The following is a 24,519-nucleotide window of genomic DNA, read 5'->3' on the forward strand; positions in this document are numbered from 1 at the left end:
TTTGAGCAGTGTTTTTTGTTTGTTTATTTGTTTGTTTATTTTTTGCCGCAGAATAATTTAAAATCAGTATCTGATATTTTTTATTATTATGCCCCTCTTATAATCCATTTCCTACAAACTTTATTTAAAAAAATAATCTATAATAAATAGCCAGAAAAAATCATTTACGTAAGACATTGGGGCAAAGAGAAAACAATGGACAGAACATTATATAATGAGCACGGTTCAGATAAGATACAAAGGTCAAACAGCAATATCAGCTTGAAAAAAGAAACTACAGACTAGAGCAACTAATACGGACGGCAAACCAGAAAGACGGTTTGTAAAGGTCTTAAAAGAAATGCATAAAATATCCCATTACAGACACATCACCACAAACTGATATCATTACGTGATAAATACAATGAAAGGTTTAAAATACATAAATAAAATATGCTACAATTGGACTCCCTATAATTTTAGAAGCCATACACAGAGCATTTAGAACAGTCTCAGTCACGTGTATATATTGATACAAGTTATAGCAGTCCCTCTTTCACTCTTTGAAATACTATAGTTACACTATAATTGAGACCACCATGCCACAATAAACAAGCATATCTCAAAATTCCCATTATGTGGCCAGCTAGTTTAAGATAAAGCCAAACTATCTTACCCCCCCAAATTGATGGAGTCTTGTACTGCTGCCATCTTCTGGTTAAATGGTGCTTTGGTTATACTGAGCTTACAATGATTAATTAAAACGAAACAAATTATAATAACCAAAAAGAAGAAAACTAACGCCAAAAATACAAACTAACGTAAAATTACACATTTGTAAACAACAAAAGCAAAAATAAAATGAGCAAACCCACTGTTGAAACTACAAGTGACATAATGTAACATGGACTGATATGGACCAAAAACAAAAGGAAACAAACAAAAAAACACCATATACCATGCAGTAACTGTTAGGTATATTATTTTACTGGCTGCACCATATTGTTGTAGTATAGGTTTAAAAGACATCCGGGTAACCAAGACTTGGTAGGAATCCGGTCAACCTTATATAAAAATCTCTTAACAGGGTTGAGTTCAGTCATTACCCAGCCAATTAGTTGAAGCTCACTATGCCTTAAGGCTCTTCTCTACTCTTCTTATGTCCATGTGTCCATAACATACTGACCTGAATGTGGTTTATCAGATTTTTTCCCTCACAGTAAATGTTCACAGAAAAGGGAAACAATCAGTTTTATCTACTAAGGTAGTCTATTTAAAATATCAAAACTGTTCCCGTTGGTGTCATGCTCCCTGTTATACAGTTTATAAATCTGGGTTTTTTCCTCTGACTGTGGTGGACCTCTAACCCACAAAGTTACATAAACAAAAATATATGCTGTCTGAATGTAGCCTTTGGCAAAGATTCAGTGTTGTTTCAAAATTTCTGTTGAAATCACACTAGCTTAACAAATATAGTAATTTAACTGCCTATAATCTTATTATAAAACAGGATTCATTTAGCAAAGAAAAAAATATTTTAAATCGGCACTTAAGCAAAAGTTCTAAATCTGAAGAAATCTGCCAGGTTTATGTAGAAACTGGAAAGTTGCAGCTTTACAGAAATGTTTTGGGCCCCTACTTAAATTCCTCTACAGCAAACACAAATCTGTGTTAACAGGATTAAAATGTGATTAATTTTTTAAATAGTTATTTTATTTCTCAAAGTAGTTTTGGCTTGTGCAAAGGTGCCACAACCCTCCTCTGCACATGTCCAAACCATCTCAACCTTGTCTCTCCAACTTTGTCTCCAAACCACTCAACCCGAGCTGTCCCTCTGATATGTTCCTTTCTAATCGTGTCCACTCTGGTCAAACCAATGACTGTATAAAAGATCTTTTATACAGTCATTGGGTCAAACCCAGTGAAAACCTCAACATCTTCAATTCTGCCACCTGTCTTTTTTTCAGTGCCGCTGTCCACAAAACCATGCATCATAGCAAGTATCACTGCCATCTTGTAAACTCATCCACGATCATTGTTACACCTGTCTCTCTCTCTCATTCACACATCTGTTTTGTGTTCTACTGGCTTTCATTCATCTTCTCTGCAGAGCATACCTTCACCTCTCCAGGTTCCTGTTCTTTGGCTCTTCTTTGGCTCTCGGAGGAGGCGGACGCATCTTTCCCCCTCTCCCTCCCTTATCTTCCCTGCTGGTGCTTCTGTGTTTGTCTCGTCTCGTCTAACTCTTACCCTCAAAGAGTTTCTCAGTCTTGTTCTCTAAAACCTAAAGAATTATGGATTTGATCAACTGGTCCTGTAATGGAATTGACACCCTGCTGGGCTTGGGAGAGCCCAATTGTCCTGCAGAGACGTTTGCTGCCGGATACTTGATGGTCGGTTGCGTCGTGTGTCTGGCAACGCTCTCGATGAAGGACATTGAACGACATCTACCAATTTGGAACCACGATAACAGAGTTCAGGCTGATTGGAGCTGGCTTGGACCTGGCTTATCGAAGAACAAGAAGCGGACAGATGTGGACACCGGATCAACTGGAGGCGCAATCGAAGATTGCAGCGGTCCCAGATCAGCTGTACACACTGGAATATTCTCCCATGTTACTTTTCTGTGTTTTATTGTGTTATGGTGTGTTGATATCTGTGCATTCCTGTATTATCCTTTTGTGTTACACATTTCGATGTTCCCCCCCCCCCCCCCTTGCTACGTAGCCTGACCTGTCTCCCCAATGTGATGTTTGTGTATTGTATGTACGGTAGGCAAGGTCTGTCATCTCGGTTGTGGGCAAAAGACCTGCAACTGACAAATAAAGGCTATCTCATCTCTCATCTTCCTGTTCACCTGCTCCCTACTCTGACATTGTCTACAAACATTACAGTTCATGGAGACGCCAGCCTGACCTCATCTGTCAACCTGTCCATCACCACTGTAAACAAGAAGAGGCTCCGAGCTGATCCTTAATGTAATTTTACATGCTCTAAATAAAAACCATCCTCCGTGCAAAAACACAGTGATGAGGTGTGGTTGACTTTATTACTACTTGTGAAACATAGGTTGACTAACAATTATTGACCAACAACAATTAAACAAAAAGACACATGCTTTATAATTGACAGCAAAACCGACCCACCTAGTCATAGAAGTAACCGTGTAACTATGAATATTATCTTATATGTAGTGAAATCTTTTATTTAAAGTAGAGATGGACCGATCTGATATTATGTATCGGTATCGGTCCGATACTGACCTAAATTACTGGATCGGATATCGGAGAAAAATAAAAAATGTAATCCGATCCATTAAATATCACGAAAGCACCTCACAAAACTTGCAACACGCCGTAACTCACCTCAGAATGTTAGCACGTTGGAGCAGTATGCATCACGTGATAGAGCGGCTGTGGCATGCGGGACCTGTCGTGGTCTGGATAGCATGTGGAGCTTCGCTAGCAACCTGGCATTTCATCTCCGACAAAGTTATCCCGAGAGAAGTAAAGCAAGTGTGTAAGTCCATCTCTGAATGTTTGTAAAGCATTCCTGCGTTAATCTTAACAAGCGACTGCCTCTCCGGCTGCTACTTCAATCATGAAACTGCTTAACGATCAGCTGATCGGCTTTTCTGTCGCGAGTCCGTGTCTCTAGTTTGCTTTTGGCCCACTTTGCACCAGAAAGAGGAAACCAGCGGCTGAACAACAGCAGCACGTTTAAGCTTGATCAGCTATTGTTAGAATGTATTTAATATTACTTTCTACTCCAGGATCTTTTTCTACGTAGCTGACGCTGGTAACTGTGCAGGGGCGGATCTAGCAAAGTTTAGCCAGGGGGGCCGATAGGGCATTAACAGGGAAAAGGGGGCACAAAGACATACTTTTCTTTCTTATTCTCATTTAAAATGTCTAGCTTTTAATGAATAATTATCTGACACCCAAAGTTTTAATTTGATGTAAAATGAATAGAAGTCAATTACTGTATATAGTAACTATTAAGTCTAATATATATACCCTAGTAAGCTATAGTACTTTTTCCTTTGGGAAGGTACCATCTGTGCTAGGGCTGCTCAATTAATCGAATTTTAATCACGATTACGATCTGGGCTTTCAACGATCATTAAAAATGACTGAGCCGATTATTAGCCCCTCCCTCATTTATCCGCGACACCTTAAAGGCCGTCTGTGAAAATATTGTCGGGCATAAACCGGTCTGTGGCGCAAAAAAGGGTGGAGACCGCTGATTAAGAGGACCCGAGGGAAGCTCGGAAAGCTAAGCAGAAGTTATTTGGAGAGTGACTGCCGTTGGTTGAAAAGAGAGTTTAAAAAAAAAAAAACTTCAGTGGTGTTGCACACCATTTTATATTATTTTTTTAAAGTTATTGTTAACCCTTTAAAGCCGGTCAGAGCTGCATGCTCTGTTTTGCGTAACTATTTTTAAATCCCTGTAGAATCTGAACCGTGTAAGCTAGCGCAATAATTTGTTTTGCATATGAAACCGGAGGAGTTGTACTTACATCTGATGCCATCAGCTTGTCCTAGGTCACGGTTTCGTTCCACATATAGCTTTGCAAAAATTGCATAAAAAGTGCTTGCAGGAACAAAAACATAATATTCCAGAAACACGCTTTGCCGTTCCTATCAGCTGTTCGTAACACTTCCCATAGTAAAATGATGCACATGCTGTTTTCTTTGCAAATTTGCATCATAGGATTGTTTTTTGTTTTTCCTGCAGTATATAAAAATTGCTGTATCTCCAAAATAAAACTATGAAGACACTCAAAATAAATTTCCTGTGGTGGGAAACTATTTTTTTGCAACTTTATTGTATTTAAAGTTTTGAGGGATAAACCTCTTAAATTTCTCCAAGTAGAAATATATGTAAACAAAACAAAAGCGATTTTCAATTTTTTTTGTAGTTTATTGCACTTTTTTGCAATTTATGTAATTACTATGGACTTAATGCATACATATTATTAAAATATGGGCTATAACAGTTGTATTGATGTATAGCAACTTGAAATGCTCCCACAAATGGCACTACAACATGTAAAAAAAAAAATAATATAAGCTCTGGTGGACTTGGTTCTATGGTAGGTCTTAAAGGGTTAAATAAATATCGTCAAATAATCGTGATCTCAATTTCAGTGAAAATAATCGTGATTATCATTTTTGCCATAATCGAGCAGCCCTAATCTGTGCAGTCTGCAATTTTGTTGAAGAAAGATCCATCCATCCATCCATCCATCCATCCATCTTCATCCGCTTTGTCCGGGGCCGGGTCGCGGGGGCAGCAGCCTAAGCAAAGAGGCCCAGACCTCCCTCTCCCCAGCCACCTCCTCCAGCTTATCCGGGGGAATACCAAGGCGTTCCCAGGCCAGCCGAGAGATATAATCTCTCCAGCGTGTCCTGGGTCTGCCCCGGGGCCTCCTCCCGGTGGGACATGCCTGGAACACCTCACCCAGGAGGCGCCCAGGGGGCATCCTTGTCAGATGCCCGAACCACCTCAGCTGGCTCCTTTCGATGTGGAGCAGCAGCTGCTCTACTCTGAGCCCCTCCCGGATGGCCGAACTTCTCACCCTATCTCTAAGGGAGAGGCCAGCCACCCTTCGGAGGAAGCTCATTTCTGCCGCTTGTATCCGCGATCTCGTTCTTTCGGTCACTACCCACAGCTCGTGGCCATAGGTGAGGGTAGGGACGTAGATCGACCGGTAAATTGAGAGCTTCGCTTTTACACTCAGCTCCCTCTTCACCACGACGGACCGGTGCAGCGTCCGCATTACTGCAGCTGCAGCCCCAATCCGTCTGTCGATCTCCGGCTCCCTTCTCCCATCACTCGCGAACAAGACCCCGAGATACTTGAACTCCTCCACTTGTGGCAGGAACTCATCCCCGACCCGGAGTGGGCACTCCACCCTTTTCCGGCTGAGAACCATGGCCTCAGATTTGGAGGTGCTGATCCTCATTCCCGCTGCTTCACACTCGGCTGCGAACCGTTCCAGTGCGAGCTGGAGGCCTTCACCCGATGAAGCCAACAGAACCACATCATCTGCAAAAATCAGAGATGAGATTCTGAGGCCACCAAAGCGAAAGCCCTCCGCCACTTGGCTGCGCCTAGAAATCCTGTCCATAAAAATTATGAACAGAACCGGAGACAAAGGGCAGCCCTGGCGAAGCCCATCACCCACCGGGAACGAGTCCGACTTATTGCCGGCAATGCGAACCAAGCTCTTGCAACGGTTGTACCTAAACGCGTAGTGAGGGTGTGCTGGGAACGTCTAGCAGAGGCCCCAGTCCGCGAGATCTTCAACGCACACCTCCGGCAGAGCTTCGACAGCATTCCGAGGGAGACTGGGGACATTGAGTCCGAATGGACCATGTTCAGAGTCTCCATTGCCGAAGCTGCTGCATTGAGCTGCGGCCGCAAGGTGGTGGGTGCCTGCCGTGGTGGTAATCCCCGAACCAAATGGTGGACACCAGAGGTGAAGGGAGCCACCAGGCTGAAGAAGGAGTCCTATCGGGCTTGGTTAGCCTGTGGGACTCCGGAGGCAGCCGACAGGTATCAACAAGCCAGGCGGAATGCGGCTCGGGCAGTGGCTGAAGCAAAAACTCGGGTGTGGGAGGAGTTCGGAGAGGCCATGGAAAAAGACTTTCGGACTGCCTCGAAGAGATTCTGGCAAACCGTCAGACGTCTCAGGAGGGGAAAGCGGTGCTCTACCTGCACTGTGTATAGTGCTGGCGGAGCGCTGCTGACGTCAACTGAGAAAATTGTCAGGTGGTGGAAGGAATACTTCGAGGACCTCCTTAATCCCACTGACACGTCTTCCGAGGAGGAAGCAGAGTCTGGGGATGAGGGGAATGACCCGCCAATTTCCGGGGGCGAGGTCACTGAGGCAGTTAAACAACTCCTTGGTGGCAGAGCCCCTGGTGTTGATGAGGTCCGCCCCGAGTTCCTGAAGGCTCTGGACGTTGTAGGGCTGTCCTGGTTGACACGCCTCTGCAATGTTGCGTGGAGATCAGGGGCAGTACCTGTGGACTGGCAGACCGGGGTGGTGGTCCCCATCTTTAAGAAAGGGGACCGGAGGGTGTGTTCCAACTACAGGGGGATCACACTCCTCAGCCTCCCTGGGAAAGTCTATGCCAGGGTGCTGGAAAGGAGAGTTCGTCCGTTAGTCGAACCTCGGATACAGGAGGAACAATGCGGTTTTCGTCCTGGTCGCGGAACACTGAAAGATGTTGAATCTATTTAATATTTCTTGAAAAAGAATTGATTTCTGTGCATTTTTTTTCACACTGCATCAAATTAAGGTTGATTACGTCGATTAAGCATCATGAGGTGGAGCGTGAGGGGTGGTAGAGTTGGATGTCTCGAGACCGGTCTTGGTCTCGAGACCGGTCTCGAGACCACTTTTACGTGGTCTTGGTCTCGTCTTGGTCTCGACGGACATTTGTCTTGGTCTTGTCTTGGTCTCGACGGACTTTTGTCTTGGTCTTGTCTTGGTCTCGACGGACTTTTGTCTTGGTCTCGGTCTTGGTCTCGCTGTTTCGGTCCTGCGTTCTCAAATCGACATAGTGTTCGGGAGATTTGGAGTCAACCATCAGCGGAGCGGGGGGGGTGGCTTACTGGGCTTAAGCCCGGGTCATTTTTTCAGAAGCATGGGGTCTTTTGGAGTGTAATTTTTTAGTTAGATGCCTGACTGACAACTGTATAAAACAAAAACAACACACGAAGCACAGAGCGCACCGTCGTAAATTCCCCCTAATTTTGGTATGATCCGAGCTCAGGCACTAGGCGACTGAGCACAGCACCCATGTGAGCGAGGGGGGAGAAGCTGCTGCCTGCGAGTTTGCTGCAGACAGAGGAGAGCTTAAGTTTGACCAGGTACCAAAGCAAATCATTCGTACTGAACTAATAATGTAAATATGACGGTGTATCACAAAAGATTGATATCAAACTGATCACTTGGTTGCGTTACTTGCTCTTCGAGTGAATCAAAAAATGGATAAATAAAAAGCCGAACAGCAATGCTGATTTTTTAGAGAGTCTTAGCTTACATTTCATATTTTCAGTTGTTACCCTCCACGGCTAAACAAACTCTCTAAATCGGTTTCAATTGTGTACTGATGAACACAACAATGGACATAAGGAGCTTCTTTCAAAGAAAAAACTCAGGTAGATGTTATTTTATATATTATGCTTTGGATGTTGTTTAGTATATCTATGCAAAACAAGAGGAATTTCAATACACAGCAGTATATTCACAGTTGAAACCAGATATTTACATACACTTTAGGGAGAAAACATAAATTTTTTTTACTGCTAAACATCAATTTAGAGTAAACTTTTGTTTTAGATAAATAAATGTTGAAATATCTTTTGAATTAGTTGAATGTCAGAATAAAAAGAGGGAGCTGTCTATTTTAATCACTTTCATCAAATTTAGGAGTACATATACACTAAGTTTATTGTTAATTAATAAGAAACTCCAGACGATTCGATTCTGAGCTGAAGAAGTTTCTGATAGGTTAGTAGAGTCCATGTGAGTAAACTGGTGGCACAGCTGTGGATGCATATAAGGCAAAACACAGAGCCTGTTTCTGTGACATGGGAACATCAAGAGATGTCAACCAAAACACCAGGAAAAGAACTGTGGAGCTCCATAAGTGTGGCTCAATTTTGAATACAATTTGGTTCCATTTGCAATTAAGAAATACAGATAGTTTCTCTCTTTACTCTCAAAGTTAACAAATATGTTTTTTATATTTATCAATCTAAAAAAATAAACATTTAGTCTGATTTGATGTTACAATTAAAAAGTGTTTGTGTTTTTATCTGAAGAGTTTGTAAATATCTGGTTTCCACTGTATTTGATGATGTTGGTGTTTGGCTTGATTGTCAGCACAAAGAGGGAGAGAGAGGAGCAGAGAGGGAGAGAGAGGAGCAGAGAGGGAGAGAGAGGAGCAGAGAGGGAGAGAGAGGAGCAGAGAGGGAGAGAGAGAATGAGGACAGAACAGAGATGGAACAAGAGCAGGTGAGACACACATGTTAGTCAAATGGTTGTTTGCCAAAACTCATCAGAACATGTACCTAGTGTTTCTTTTTAGATACCATTTGTTCCTTTTCAAATTCTATATTTATTAAGTTCTGCAGGCTTGTTTGCACAACAAGGCTAAATAATTATATAAACTTTTCTCAATCTAAATATTGTACTTTGGTAGAATTAAAAAATAAGTGTAGTGCAGGTCTATGATGATTTTTTAGTGCTACTATCATCTAGTTCTGATTCTGGTTCTGTCTTGGTTACTGTTGTAGTCCTGTTTTAATTCCGGATCAGTTCTGGGTCTGGTTGAATTGGGGTTTAGTCCCTGTGTCTTGATACAGGCCCGACTTTGTTCTGCCTTGCTGCTTAATTAAAAAACTAGTTTAAGGTGTCCTGCATATGTATATAGAATAGCATCTGGCTGCAGTTTAAAGACTTTTTTTGTCTCGGTCTTGGTCTCGTCTCGACTCGGTCTCGTCTCAACTTGGTCTTGGTCTTGTCTTGGTCTCGATACCCTCTGGTCTTGTCTTGGTCTCGGATTAGGCGGTCTTGACTACAAGTCTAAGGGGTGGTTCCCTATTTTTTATTTATTTATTTTTGTTGTTGCTGGGAGTTGGAACCCTATTAGTTAGGTTGCTTAATATTTATGCTAAGTACTCTTTAAAATACCAGAATAGGGAGGATGGTGTAGGTTTAAGTTTATTAGATTGATCAGTATTGCTGAACTATGAAATATTTTTTTTTGCATACAGGTATAACAGAATAGCTTTAGTGTAGTTGTTGTTTTAAACTTGAGTATGAACTTATACAAAATGCAGCAAGATATTTAAAAAACAGTTTTGTTGATCAAAAAACACTATATCGGATTCATATCGGTATCGGCAGATATCCAAATTTATGATATCGGTATCAGTATCGGACATAAAAAAGTGGTATCGTCTCTAATTTAAAGTGTAAATCTTGTTTTAAAAAGCAACTTACAAAACCAAAAGCCTACAAATGCAGTAATCTATTTACATTATTGGAGTTGTATTCATTTTCTTATGATTACGGGGCGACCGTGGCTCAGGGGATTGGGAAGCTCATCTGTAACCGGAATGTTCTGTCAGTCTGCCCCAGGGCAGCTGTGGCTACAACTCCACCAGTTTGTGAGAGTGAATGAATAGTGGAATTGTAAAGCGCTTTGGGTGCCTAGAAAAGCGCTATATAAATGCAATCCATTATTATAATTACATATTAAATTAACTTTTTCTGAATATATGAGGTAGTGAAAGCACTAATTGTTTTGTGACTACACCTCTGGTGGAAGATTGCAACAGACTGAGCCATGACTGCTGCAGTCCAGTGTTTTTCCAGTTGCCAAATAGCTTCATCTTTATATCTCATAAAGAGTCAGATTCTTTGGGATTAACTTTTATCACAATCAGTTTCAGACTTGATGTGGATGAAAAAAAAAATCTTACAGATCCTATGTAAAGGATTTTATTATTTTATCTTTAGGAGTTAGTCTTTGTGCAACATTTGCATGTAGAATGTACTAGCAGATTAACTCCAGCCATGCAATCTTTTTTTCTTAAAACATACTGCATGTCCACAGCACTTGTTTCCAAAATGACTGCTTGTGTGTGTAATGCAACCACAAATTTTAAACAGTCAGATAATTTATTCACCTTTAATACAAACCACCTGATGATATTACTGAATTGGGGAAAGACGTCAAGATTAGTGAGATATTACATGATTTTTACCATTAAAATGAGCAGTACTAAATTATATGAGAGTTGTATGAAATATTGAAACCAGATACATTGTCAATAATGGCTTCACACAAAAGCTGTATGTGCTACAGATGATTTAAGCACTTTGGATAATTATGAGGTAGTAAAAGAGTTTTTTCATTGACCATCTGAACTGTCACTTGAGCACAAATGTCTTGTACAGCAATAGCATGAAGTCCAGCTCATCTCCACATTGTCTCAACACTGCTCAGAAATTCACCATTAAGACCAGAAGTGGTGAAATTCATCTCTTAGAAATTCTACCACGGAAGTTCGGTTCCATCCCAGCTGTACGCTTTTCCAGTCTTTTCTATATTTAGCGTGTCAACGATGCTCATTAGACAGTTCACAGAGTGTTCAGCGCTGAACAGCTTGTCTTGTGGCACATTCCGGTGATAAGGCCTGGAGAGGTCTGTGTTCACTGTTCCTGGATGTAGGGACACACAAACAACCTGGGGAAAAAAAACATCATTATGGGCTATGGGATCTATGTACAAGGGCATGCCCTAATCCATGCTCTAAAAGAAAGATACAAACACCAGTAACAAGCATCTTAGACCTTAAGCTCAGAGATGTTTTTCCCTTTTCATGTAAATCCTTGACTCCCTGCTCAAACCAGAGTTCCTCCCTGTCCAGGATGTGTACATCCTCATCATTGAAACAGTATCTCATGGCCTGTAGGTGTGAACAGACTGCGGAGTCCTGGCCTGACAAGTTAGCTCTTGTGTGCTGTGCCATCCGTTTAGCCAGAGGTTGTTTGGTTTCCCCGATGTATAAATCCTGGCAATCCTCCTGGCACTTAACAGCGTACACTATATTACTCTATTTGTGACATATCTTTTGGGTGGACCAATTTTTGGCACAGTGTGTCTTGGGGTTTGAAACCAACAGAGACCCAGTCTTAAGAGAAAATGCGTCTCAGTTGTTCTGATAATCCCGACACATAAGGGTGGAAGTCACTTGGACGAATGACGAAATGTTTCTCCCACTGAAAACGCCAACCAACCAAATAACCACATGAATAGACTCAACTTTGGGATTTCCTTAACTTGATGATTGAGCATGCATCAAGACATTAATGCAGCATGTATGAAAACACTTACCTTGGGTCGACTGCGGCCCAGCTCTATAGACAAATTCCTAGTGGCCATGTTAAGAGCTGCTTTAGACATTCTGTAGCTGTACCAACCTCCAAGACCTGAGAAAAAAGTGTTAGAGATGAACATTTTACCACTGTGCATGCATGCACATTATAACAAAAGATAAATATCTGCTTTGTAACTATGCTCTGTCCTTCAGCTAAGTGACAAAAGTGGTGCTGCCTACGTGCATAGGTGGTTTTAGACAGGGGCCAACGCCCCCGTAGAACTAGCTCTGGCCTCTGTGCTCAAGAGATAATAATTAATTGATTTCTTATGGTGATATGCAGTGGCACGGTAACTGGAATTAAATTGCTGAGGTGTTCAACGTGGACCGTTTAGGGTGCTGCACACTTGCTCTTTTAAATTGGGAGCCGTTTAGCTGGTGGGTTTTTCTCCTGTTAACAAAGAACAGTGTAGAGAGAGAGGATGAAGATCATGAGGGGATGAAAGAGAGAAAGAGGAGTTAGCTGGAGAGGATGCAAAGAACGAGGGATCAGAAACAGAGACTGTCAATCCTGTACAGTATGTGCTTAATACATTAAAAAAAAAAATCTTTTTTGTTTTGTTCTGTGCCCCGATTAAAAAAACAAAACAAAACACTGGTCCCACTGATAAATCTGGTCTGGAAGTGCCACTGCCTACATGACATGTATGCACAAAGTGTTTTGGAACCACCAGATACCATTGTCTCCAATTGATCCCACTTTCGCTGTGATGTTAACAATGATCCCGCTGTGCTGTTTGGCTTTCTCTGCAGGCTGCTGACCAAATCCACCACTGCCCTTAAGAAGGAGGGGGGAGAAATACTTGGCCATGACCAAAGGACCCACTGTATTAGTCGTTAAGGTGGAAATGATACCCTGAAAATGGGAAAAAAGTTACTTAATTAAGGATTTAATGAATTTGGTGTTGCCGATTTCAGACTCTCTTGCTGGACACAGACATCACCAGCACAGTTTAAGGACCACCAGAGATTGTTAGAAAATGTCCAATGTATGTACCATTACAGGGGGAAATCCAAATGCCTCTATGATGATGGTGTCTCACCAAGTTTTTTGCACTACTTCTGTGCATGTATTTTCTACACAGGCAACGGTTTGACTCACGACAGTGAGTTAAACTAACTTTTACTCCAGTTTTTACGGAAATGTGGCTTCTCACACTAAAACAAAGGTCTACCTGTGCAGAAACATCCCTCAAGCTGGTCTCTCCTTTCCCCGAAGGGTGAAGCATTGCCGAGGAGTTGACGACTAGATCCAGCCGACCGAAACTCTCCTTAACCCTCTCTGCAGCTCCGCGGATGTCCTCCTCGTGGTTCACGTCCAGTCTGAGGACCATCAGTCGGCCCGGGTGTTGGCCGGCCAGGCTCCGCAATTCTGCAGCCCCGTCCGGGTTTCGACATGTTGCTACAACAGTAGCGAGTGATTTATTTTTAAGTATATATTTGCAGAATCCAAAGCCCAGTCCTCTGCTCGCACCTTGAATAAGAGCGACGGGTGCAGCCATGGTTGATAAATGACATAACTAACAGTGTTTGCTGCCTTCACTGCCACTCAAAGGGTCGTAACTTAGAAAATCGGGGGCAATTTAGCGAGGACGCTTGCCGAACGACATCTTAAATGGGCTCATAAGCGACCTTTAAACTTTTTTTTATATAAAAAAAAAACCCAACGCTGTTACAGTGGTGGTATGTTTTGAAATTATACATTTGAAATTTGGGGAAAAGAAAAGTGACAGTGAAGGTAACACGAAAGGCAAAGGACGTAACGTACGCCCCCTATAGGTCTTTCTGAAAGCACTTACACAACTGTGCATTGCAAGTGTCCTTTGAAAGAGTGATATAATTTTACAGGGCGTATTGACCAAGATTGTATTGTATTGTAGATGTGGTGCTGGATGGGTTCGATCAGTCAAAAGCTGAGGATTATTGGGGGGGAATTCATGCTCGATTCGGAAGAGAAGTAAAAATATCAGTAATATTTTATGTTATCTTTTTTGGACATAAAACCTGTAAAAGCATCAAACATCTAGGATTTAAAAACTAGTATTAGAGGAAATGGAAATGCATTACATCATAATTTGGAGGGTATTTGGATTCATATATGATTACAATCAATAATGGTAGTTTTGCCTTTTGATCCAATATTTGGCTTTAGACCGATCAATTTTTACGCTTATGGCATTGAATCTGAATTAAATGCGCATTAAACACAAACAACTCCAACATTATGAAGTCGCAGTAACGTCAGTAATTTTTCAAGGAATCGTGAGAAAATATCCAGACCAGTAGGCGGCGGTAGCTTGATGTAAGCTTGTAAACTGCCAATAATTGCAAAAAAAAAAACAGAAAACATAGTCTTTGTATTAATATCGCGTTCATTCATTTACGAATATATAAAAATATATTACATAAGCGAAATATGCTGACTAAAACAAACCCACAATGAGCACGGAAATTACATTGACAATTAAAAAAAAATCGAAGAAGTCAGTTGCTTTTTCGGTCCACACTCCACACCAGTTGGTGGCGGTAATGCACCATTTTGCTGTTTGCCAACCGCCAATAAACCTTATACGGAAGAAGAAGAAGTCAGTTGCTTAGCAACTGTTGGAAGCCCAGCGTCAGTTAGCAAGCTAGAAGATCAGCTAACACACGTACCGTGTGACCCTAAAAAGTGTATAAATGCCACTAAAAAGAAGAGGACCTTTGCAGCTAGCCCAGAGAGAAGTGGATGAAATAAAAAAACAGGTCAGTTCAAGAACGACGCTTTAAACTTAGGTGCGACTGCACCAAACTGTTCGGACTGAACGTTATACAGTTGTTGCACATGTACCACCAGAGCTTTTTCGAAATGATGTGATCCCGAGGCTTGAACTCGACTGTTTCTCTAAACACTTTTGTCTTATAAGCCCTTTACCGACGTGGCATGCGCTAGCATAAATATTGATTAGCATCTGTTCGTAACAATTCATTATGATGCACTGCTGTGAGTTAGCAATGTAAACCAGAATAAAAACCGACATAATCATCAATATAGACGCTGAACTGTACATTGATTTAAACACTTTCACAGGTTGACAGTCTGGAGAAGGATGTCCAGAGCCAGGCTGGATCCACTGAAGAGGCCTTTCGAAGGTAACCAACTGTGGTAGAGCACCAGCAGTGCCCTTCCTTACTCCTTAAGATGAGCACCCTCACCTGTTTTAACATTGAAATCCTTGTGTGTAGTTAGTAGTCAGTTGAGCACTCAAAGGGTTTTCTGCTAAAAGTGTCACTCACCCAGTCACGCACAAATCCATACAGGATTGTATCTATAAACATTTTCTAACAATTACACACGTACTCAGACTGCAATGGGTCCATCAGTGAGTTCGCCATCAGTCTGCCCAAGGATATTTCAGCATGATGACCCTCTCTACCACATGCCCTGATCACCTACTTTATGGAATGCTTGAAAATTTGATATCTACTTGCAAACAGATGCCAAAAACTGCAAATGTCAGCAGAGGAGACACTAAGGACACTGAAGAAACTGAGCAAGGTTAGTTTTCTAATCTTTAAGAAACTTTTCAACCTTTTCAAATACTATTATTGTACACAGATTTAATATAATCTTTCGATGCCAACAATTGGAAGCAATCAGTGATATTACTTGACTAATATTAGTTGTTTTTATTAAAGCAGTTGTCATTACTTACGGCAGCAAATCGATATATTAATTTATCTTTGTGGAAAATGTTGCATGGTTGACAGCAGTGTAGCTAATTAGCCATCATAAGCTAACGCTTGATCTTTCAGGGTGATGAGCTGGCTCCAGTGGGCAATTATGATCAGAGGAAACAGGAAGAGGAGCGACGAGTGCAAAACATCATGGAGCGTCTAAAAACTCTCTCTCTGGAGCTGTCGCCACCAGGACCTAGCACTGAAGCAGGGTTAGTGAAATGTGTGTTAAGTGCAAAGAAGGAAAACTGGGATGGTAGAGTTTTTTTGTTGTTGATCTGTGTATGTACTTTATAGTCCATGCTGCAGGGGGCTTGACTTCCCCACAACAATTTAACCTGCATGCTTCATTGCAAAGCATCAGTTTATCTGACAGATTCAATGACAATTGATTGACAAATCTGACCCAAGAATACCTTTTTTCACTGAATTATTCCCTGGTCCACAGTAATGTTTCAAAGGAAGATAGTGAAAATAGTGCTGAAGAAGACGATGACGAAGACAGTAACGACAATGAAGAGGAGCATGTAGAAATTGTTAACAACATTGCCGGTGATGAGAGGCGAGATTTGAAACCGCCATCTCAGTCAGATGCTCGCATCTACATGGTCCTCAGTGATTTCAAAGGAGAGCAGGAAGGAGATCTGTCTGTTCGGGTAAAACACAAACAGCCTTGATGTCAGCAATATATTTAGGACGTTTAGAGCTTGGATTCTTTCCCCTTGCATGTTAAAAGCGATATTGTATAATATTTAGTTTCAACAGAAGAGGGCGCTCTAGCCATCCAAATCTTCTTCTTCAAGTCTTGCAGGCCTGAATTAAGTAACAAATGTAATTTACATATTTCTGAAAACTATTTACCTTTTTAATTTTAAACATTTCTATGATGTGTCTGGTAGATATTGGCATGTAGTCTAGTGCACTGTAGTGTAATTTATAAGCTTTATTAATCGTTATGTCCATCCATCCATCCATCCATCCATCCATCTCCACTTATCCAATTTGATATCCCTTTGTGTTAATGAATCTTATTCCATTGCCGGTTAATTTTTAATCAAGTACTTAACCGATTAGGAAGATAGGTTTATCCTCACATCTGAATTTTAGACATGTCTGTGATGAACTGCATTTGATCTCATCTGTTTGTTATAAATGTGTGAGTTATGTGAACTTACATGGTGTTCTGTGGCCTGTTGTTTCAGAAGGGGGAGGTGTTGAGGATTATCAGGAAGGCAGCAGATGGATGGTGGCTGGCTCAGAACACTAAAGGCAGCAGAGGAGTGGTTCCAAAAACCTTCCTGAAGGTACAAAATCTGCAATGATAGCAAGTCCAACATTATGAATTTTCATTTAGACAAGTGTTTAGCTGAAGGAATTATAAAACATTACTGAGAACATTAAAATGCAGCCTGCAGCAGTTTTCTTTATTCATTGTGTTTTTAATATTAGTATAGACTGACAAAAAAGATCAAGACCATAACAGGATATGATTTCTGATTATATTTTAAATGTAACCATAATGTGTTAGATTGGCTCTAGTGTTGATGAGGAAGATGATGATGATGATGACAATGATTCAAAAGAAGATGATGATGACAAGGAGGAGTCGGAAGAGGAGGAAAATCAAGATAGTGAAGAATTAACTGATGATCCAGACAAATGGAGGTTGAAAGTTTTTTATTTAATTTTTATTTAATGGCATTAAGCTTCCAGGGTCTGTGTTTCCCTACACTTGAGAGACTTTGTTTAAAAGGAAGATAATTTTGAAAACTACATTTATCCAGATTAATGGCAACATAAAAATATTACTTACTGGTGTGAATGAATAACATAATTATTCTTGGTTTCTTTTGTTTTTGTTGACAGTGCTTCACATTCTAACTGGTCTACAGTCAAAAAGGCTTTGAGTGAGGTGCGACTTTCTATACTCTACAGTTATAACTACAAGAACTGAAACTGCTATTAATTTTCCCAACAACAAATACTGCATTCACAATCTTTAGCGCTGTGTTAAATACGTTTTATGGTTTTATCGTGTGTCTGTGACAGATTGATGCAACAGATGTGCTCTCCGCCATGGGTGCTATACCTTCAGGATTCAGACCATCAACTCTCAATAAATTACTGGTGGAGGAAGGTCATTATGCAGCATGTGTGTGTGTGTGTGTGTGTGTGTGTGTGTGAGTGTGAGTGTGTGAGTGAGAGAGAGAGAGAGAGAGAGAGAGAGACTGGATAAACTCACAAATTAATATGAAGTAAACTCTGCCCACAATGGGGGATCTGTGCAGTTTTGGAAGCACTGGCAGAATTCAGTAAATCCTAGAGCTTGCTGGTCCACTGGTGGTGAACAGACCTGCCTCCCTTAGTGCTGCCTGACATCATCCTACAGGTTAAGTGGCTGTTATAAGGCTAGGGGAAAACTGTTTTCATTGCCAGTTACTCAACTTCTGCCAATTACTTTGTCAATGTATAATTTTTCTATAAAGCAGCAAAATATGTGGATTACATTTCCCCAATTCTAAGTAATGTATTCCAAGGTAGTAACAAATCCTTGCATCAGTGAAGCAGAAATCACAGGATGTGTCACATTTATATTTGGAAAAATCAACAATTCTACAAATTGTTGCATCTTAATGGAAATTTGGATTTAAACTAAGATGACACCCAAAACTTAAAACAGCTTGAACAGCTTACACTGTGAGATAAAGGAGCTGGTTTAAAAGACATTTTAATTTATTCAAGTTCATAACTGCACAGGCTTCAACAATTAAGAGTTTATACTGGGTGAGTTATACTGGATGTTATTTTTATTACTGTAGTTGTTTTGGTACAGTAGGTTGAATGGTGAGTTAGATGCACAATTTTTACCCTATTGTTACCGTATTGATAGAAGCAGCTGTCACTGTAAATAGTAATATTTATCTAACAAGCCAATGCTACATGACTTTCAGGGCAAAGCTGTAACCCTTTGTGTCCTTTATTAGGTGTAACATACAGAGGAAGTCATTACATTCAGCCTCAGCTCAGCCAATCACAGCTCTCCTTTAAAGACCTCTTCCTGGACCCAGACACTGGCAAGGTGAGCTTGTCCCTGTGTTTCTGACACTTACCAGCAACTATAGTCATAAACCTGCCTACTGTGTGATTCTCCTGTGGTGTAGGTTCGTCCTAGGCAGGTCAGCACGAGTGTTTGTTTCAGTTTGTGGAGCTGCAGGATGATTCCTACTCCTGGGGTTGGTGTTCAAGTCCTCAGCCGGCACGTCCGCCTCTGCGCCTTTGACGGAACTCAGGTATCATGGTTGTCTCTGTAAACTTTTATTTTAGACACTAGTCCATGACAAAAAATGAAAAAGAAATCATTTAAAACCATTATGAGATATTTACAACATAAATTTATGCCACACACCAAGAAAGGTACTAAGTCACAAACATTTAGAGAACTGAGAAAGATCCTGAACGCTTCATTATATGAAGTTTTTTCTTTTTTGCGTCACTCTAAATAGACTCAAATGTGCTGTATAAAGTGGTGTACAGTCGTCTGCAAAAAGAGCTATTTCAACCTTATCTGCACATCTAGAATTTATGGCTTAGCATATTTGCTTGTGCAGAAAGCTTATACCACTGTCGTTATTACAAACAGAATCAGGGGAACATTTGCTTCCATTCTTCCTTGGTTGGAGCGATCATTATTACGTTCTTTTGTACTGTAATGTTTTACTGCACTTCTTTAATTTCTCCAAATGTCTTCAGAGTATAATGAATTTTATTAATACTTTTGGTGTATTAGGTAAAACAGGTGTCAAACATTACGGCTAGGGCATCGTTGTCTCTCCGTTTTGGCCTTCCGTCCACACTGAGACCGAAATGTAAGGGTGCATACAGGTCAAGGAAAGCGCAGCGTTCTGAAAACGCTTTTCAAAGCGGATACATTCGAAAACGCCGTTTTTGCGTAGCAGTGTGAACAGCGAACCCGGAACTTTTTCGAAGTTGATGATACATTTTGTCATGTGATGCAGTCATGTGACCAATTAAACTATGATAGCGGAGGGCATTATACAGCAGTTGTTTTGTTTGTTCTCAATTTTGACAGCCCTATTAAAGATCAGTTTGCACATGCTCCAGATAGCTTTTCTTCAAATTCTTTAATTCTCACTTGCTTTGCAACTTTGTACTTTTGTGTTACTCGCAGCAACAACTCACCTCATTGTTAGTCCATTTAAAAAACTTGGTGCTTTTCCTCAACATTTTGTCACAACATTTCAGAGAGCCGGAAAGTAAATAAGCAGCAGACAGAAATGAGGCAGGTCGAATCGTCTTGCGTTTCATGCATGCGCAGGACTGGAACGTAATCGTTTTCGGCCATGGATCAACAACTCTGTGAAAACAACTGAAAACGATAGTGTGACGCGGAGCATTTTCAGACCAAAATGCCGTTTTCAAATTTAACCGGGCTAGTGTGGATGTAGTAATTCATATCCTTGATTACTTTAGTGGCAGGAATCATGTATTGGTCTCTTTAAGTGTGTAAGCTTATGAAACAGTCACATTTCAGCTCAACTCAGACAACAAAGAACACGTTTCTGCCATAAAACAGGAAGATTTTTATGCAGGGTTTTTTTCAGATTTAACTCTTTGTATCTAATTCCCTTGCTCTCTTGCTTTTTTCAACATGAGTTTCACTGTGTTTCAGGTTTTGAGTAACATCCACATAATAAGGGCAGCCTACAACGCCAAGAGCCCAAAGACCTGGAGCTTCTCTCCAAGGGTATGTGGAGGTTGCTATGTTTGTAACCTTACAACACAAACTGATTTGCAGACTCTTTGTACTGAGGCTCTGCAAAAGAAGACAAAAAAAGAAATTGTGAGAAATGTGAAATTTAGCATGTGTTCATGTGTGTGTCTGTTCAAGGTGACCGGTATCTTGCCCACCCTCTTGGATGGAGACTGTTTTCTGCGCTGCAACTCTGCGTCTCCTAACCTCGGGATCCTCTTTGAATTAGGAGTCACTTTTATACGAAATGTAAGGGTGCATACAATTTTGCGAATTACAAAAATGTATATAAGGAAAGAAAAGAAAAAGTGTCTCTGTTTTAGTCTACTGGGGAGAGAGGAGACCTAAGCTGTGGTTGGGCTTTCCTCAAATTGACCGATGATGCAGGAAATCCTGTGCCGAACAGGTACATGTGTTTTTTTACATTCATCCAGACATATGCAGAAAAAACTGCGAAAATATATCAGAATATCTTTTCTTTAGACACCTACAGTAGTGAAAAGATTAACAAAGTAAAATGACACCTAGCGCAAAACCACTGACATTATTAAGCGCGCACAAAATTGAATTATCTACTGTGTACAGGACCTATGAACTGCCTGTGAATGGTGGCACTCCATATGAGAAGGATGTAGCAGTGGAGGCGTCACCCACTAGAGGATGTAAGGAGAAATGGCAGACTCAGTACATTTTGATCTTAAAATAATATAAGGAAAAAACAATAGAAACAAAATAATAGTTTTTATGTTATATTAATCAGTGTATCTCCTCTCCTTTCAGCTCCAAGTGGTGTTTTCCAGCAGATGCTCCAAGCCAGGCGGCAGCCCAAACTTGTTGTTAAGCTGAAATCAGCCAACAGCCGGACGCAAACACAGCTCGGGTTAGAAGATCAGTGAAAAAAAGACTGCCACTGTGCTTGAACACCTGCAGTAGAATATCTTATCCATAAAGCCTTCCTCTGTTTATTTGGACTCATTCCTGACTCATCTCAGATATATCCCTGTGTGTATGTATGTGCGTGCATGTATATGTTTGTAATAAGTACATTTTTTCTCTTCAGTGTCCTTCCAGATACTCTCCTCCACTGCCTAAACTGCATCCATCTGCTGGTTCTGCACAGGCATCTGCTTGCAGACGCACTGCTGATGGACAGGCCCACAATGCAGAATGCAGGTAGCTCGCACTGTCAGTGGTTCTTATCCAAACCGATCACATTCACAGCTCTGGGTTTAATACCATTATCTCTCTTTCAGATCTAATATGCAGTCCTATACTTTCAACCTTCCCTGTGTTGTTGGACCAGCCAGACCTGTTAGATGCTCTCAGGGTGAGAAAAGTCACATTTGTCATTCAAATAAGATTCAACAACTGCTCCTTTGTTTTGTTGCTTTATCAACACAGCTGAAATTCTGCTTGTTGAAGATGATTTCTGTGAGATTATTTTTAATATTCTCATAGTAAAAATAATGTGTGATTATATATAGAGAGAGTTTAAAGCTTGTTAAGTGGTATGACCCATCACATTTGTTTGATGGTAAGGACAACTGAATATTCAAATAACTGTGTTTCTTCCAGAGTGCCTGGCTGGATGCTGAGACTAACATGAACAGAGCACAAAAGGTGCGTGCGTGTAGGTGTGTAGTTATACAACTCTGTGTCCAAACACATTTTTGCCCGGTGCAAATATAAAAAATGGAATGCAAATTATTTGAACTACATATTTGCTTAAATAGTATAATGGCAGTCATTATAAAACGACTGAAAAACTGCTGAGTTTGAGTTTAAGTGTAGTTGTCTCGGTGGTCTAGCGTCCCCTGTGTCTGGATGGAAGCATATGCAAACCTGTAAATATATTAATCGGGCCTGTACCAACTATTTTGAAACGTAAAAATTTTAATTATTTTTTCCTTCCAGGTTTTTAATATGTCTTTTTGTCATGTTTAATCAAATATAAGGGATTGTATGATTTGCAGGCCAGACATTCTGGATTTATTTACATTTTATGCATTATTACAACTCTTTTGGAAACAGGGTTTTGGGACACAGATCCCATTACAAAGTGATATGTTGGGGATCTGCTTTCTTTTTGGGAACAAAGAGGAAATAGGATGTTTTGGTTAGGTAAAAGGTAGCTTTGAAGAAGTATTGATTGCCTGGTTTAATTAATTAAACTCAGTAGGGATAGCTACTGAGTTTAGGGATAGCTCAGTGGGGTAGGGATAGCTCAGTAGGTAGAGTGGTGGCCCCATGATCGGAAGGTTGGGGGGTTCGACTCCACTGAACGGTTACCCTGAGGTACCGTCCCTACACACTGCTCCCTGGGCGCTGCATTGGTGGCTGCCCACTGCTTCACTGGGTGAATGGGTTAAATGCAGAGGAGCAATTTCCCTACGGGGACTATCGCATACACATTAATACATTACACATTATTACAGTAACAGTCTGCATCTTTGGATGCGTAATATCAGCTCAGACCTGTAGAGGATGCTGTCAGTATAATAGATTGGGTGGCTTACACTGAGATGTGAATATGAACTAAAGCTTTCTCCCTGTGTGTTTACAGAGGGACCTCTCCTATCTAAAACTGGAGTTTGTTAAAGTCTACATGTCATCTGTGTATTTCCTGCTCCACTCTCCATCGCTGCCCTGTTATCGTTGGGCGGACCCGCTCTCTGAGGAACAACGCGCAAGAGTCATCTACGCAATGCTGGAAATGCTGAAAAACCAACGCAACAACACCGGCCAGTCAGGAGTTCCTGAGGTCTTTGTTGATGGCGCTCACACGCATCTCGCTTTTGATGTTACCGAGTTGACTTTTGACCTTCTCCGTGTGGCGTGGTGACAATAACGTCATCTCCCTCTGGCTGAAGGTGCTATTTGGTTGAAGTTAATTATCCTAATTTTCACGTATATTTTGAAAATAATTAAAGGTTAAAACTCACAATATTCTATATGTTTATTATTTTTAGTAAATTTTAATGAAGAAGACCAAAACCAGCAGTGGTTGAAATTTGAATGAAAGACCGGGCTTCCTCTTTAGTAGCTGTTTTTCATTACAATATATCACATACTATAACCTAGTTAGTCTTTCATGTAGTTATTATAGTTTTAGTTTTGGTCCATGGCACAGATGATATATAATATGTCATATTTTAGATACACTTAAGATAAAACATGTGACAAGATAGGGCGATTCTTCATTGGTTTTTCACTGAATTTGTTGAAAACAAGACAAAACTCACATGTCCAACACGCTTTACTTCCTTTCTGCTTCTGCTAAACTACTGAGCATACACGTCTTTGCGAACCTTATGTTTACCAAAGGCACTGATCGTAGTCTGTGTAGCTGTGAAATAAAATATTTTATTTATTTTGTATTTAATCACAGAATCAACGTCCTTCCTCTTAAAGATAAAAAAATGTGTTACAGGATTAAAAAAGGGACAATGAGTGCCACTGATGCCAGTAATGGTAACATTATTGGCATGTTTTAATTTAAATTTTATGATAGAAATTGTGTTCTTATCACTTATTTACATCCACAAAGGTGCTTTTTCAGCCCTGTCATCTCACTGGGTACTGAGCCCCACCCATTATTTCAACATCATTGTGTGTATGTGCTTGTTTGGGAGGGTCTGTAGTGTAGGGTTACAGGAGTTAATAATTGGCCCGCTGTGTTCTTTTTATAGCCTGGTATAAAAGCTAAGGAGCACTAGGAGGTTGGGTCAGTTTGGGTGCTGTCGGTTACGGCTTCACGTCCAAAGCAACATTTATTACAGCAATTCAACATACTTTTTTATGATAAATTATATATTGTCACACTAAACATATTTCTTTGGGAATAAAATCTGAAAAAGATGTTTGAAAGGCATTTAAGGCTTCTGTAATTTAATTTATGAGATAAGACCTTTAAAAAAAATCCATATTATTTACACTGTTGGTTTTGTAATATGAAGATGTTAGTAAATGTTTCTTTAAACTCTTCACATATATCCCCCAACACATTCTGAATAAAAAAGAAAGGAATAAGATGTAGCCTGTTAATTGGTGAGTAGAAATGCTTAAGGGCATATTTTATTTCCCCA

The 24,519-nt window shown here is 40.6% G+C and overlaps 3 protein-coding genes and 1 long non-coding RNA gene across 5 annotated transcripts in view; 3 read left to right on the top strand and 1 right to left on the bottom strand.

The window, feature by feature from the left end:
- Positions 1-3,371: 3,371 nt before the first annotated feature.
- The window catches only part of slc8a1b (solute carrier family 8 member 1b), a gene marked incomplete at its 5' end in the record, with an annotated part of 415,624 nt that continues 394,476 nt past the window's right edge, over positions 3,372-24,519 (top strand). For both annotated transcript variants that reach the window (XM_082556690.1, XM_082556689.1), the window contains one exon: positions 3,372-3,498. In XM_082556690.1, the coding sequence (XP_082412816.1) occupies positions 3,372-3,498 (127 nt within the window). The remainder of the gene's footprint in view (positions 3,499-24,519) is intronic.
- On the top strand, positions 8,056-13,239 carry LOC309720110. Its single transcript, XR_014280409.1, has 5 exons — positions 8,056-8,154; positions 8,882-9,013; positions 12,700-12,788; positions 12,865-12,935; positions 13,166-13,239. It is a non-coding gene; the product is annotated as an uncharacterized lncRNA (long non-coding RNA).
- LOC309720109 (C-signal) lies at positions 10,491-13,485 on the bottom strand. Its single transcript, XM_082556698.1, has 4 exons — positions 13,122-13,485; positions 12,625-12,802; positions 11,904-11,998; positions 10,491-11,252 (listed from the first exon to the last, which is right to left on the bottom strand). The coding sequence occupies exons 1-4, from the start codon at positions 13,446-13,448 to the stop codon at positions 11,061-11,063; spliced, it is 792 nt and encodes a 263-aa protein (XP_082412824.1). The 5' UTR covers positions 13,449-13,485; the 3' UTR covers positions 10,491-11,060.
- nphp1 (nephronophthisis 1) lies at positions 14,534-24,287 on the top strand. The gene is made up of 20 exons (XM_082556692.1): positions 14,534-14,691; positions 15,017-15,078; positions 15,424-15,484; positions 15,742-15,875; positions 16,112-16,319; positions 16,866-16,967; positions 17,192-17,328; positions 17,530-17,575; positions 17,713-17,800; positions 18,648-18,742; positions 18,825-18,953; positions 20,354-20,428; positions 20,573-20,683; positions 20,758-20,840; positions 21,020-21,096; positions 21,215-21,314; positions 21,495-21,607; positions 21,688-21,761; positions 22,010-22,054; positions 22,998-24,287. Exons 1-20 carry the CDS (start codon positions 14,626-14,628, stop codon positions 23,274-23,276), a joined length of 2,085 nt encoding a protein of 694 aa, XP_082412818.1. The 5' UTR covers positions 14,534-14,625; the 3' UTR covers positions 23,277-24,287.

This window comes from Aulonocara stuartgranti, assembly GCF_965226115.1.
Source record: "Aulonocara stuartgranti genome assembly, chromosome: 13".
In the NCBI taxonomy this organism is placed as follows: domain Eukaryota; kingdom Metazoa; phylum Chordata; class Actinopteri; order Cichliformes; family Cichlidae; genus Aulonocara; species Aulonocara stuartgranti.

What these genes read in the sequence shown, in the direction of transcription:
- LOC309720109 (XM_082556698.1), bottom strand. Translation starts at nt 13,448, where the DNA reads ATGGCTGCACCCGTCGCTCTTATTCAAGGTGCGAGCAGAGGACTGGGC. An exon ending in TGAGGGATGTTTCTGCACAG is followed by an intron (nt 12,803 to 13,121) that starts GTAGACCTTTGT and finishes TCCCATTTTCAG; the next exon opens with GGTATCATTTCCACCTTAAC. An exon ending in TGGGCCGCAGTCGACCCAAG is followed by an intron (nt 11,253 to 11,903) that starts GTAAGTGTTTTC and finishes TTTTTTCCCCAG; the next exon opens with GTTGTTTGTGTGTCCCTACA.
- nphp1 (XM_082556692.1), top strand. Translation starts at nt 14,626, where the DNA reads ATGCCACTAAAAAGAAGAGGACCTTTGCAGCTAGCCCAGAGAGAAGTG. An exon ending in AAGGAGATCTGTCTGTTCGG is followed by an intron (nt 16,320 to 16,865) that starts GTAAAACACAAA and finishes CTGTTGTTTCAG; the next exon opens with AAGGGGGAGGTGTTGAGGAT. An exon ending in TTCCAAAAACCTTCCTGAAG is followed by an intron (nt 16,968 to 17,191) that starts GTACAAAATCTG and finishes ATAATGTGTTAG; the next exon opens with ATTGGCTCTAGTGTTGATGA.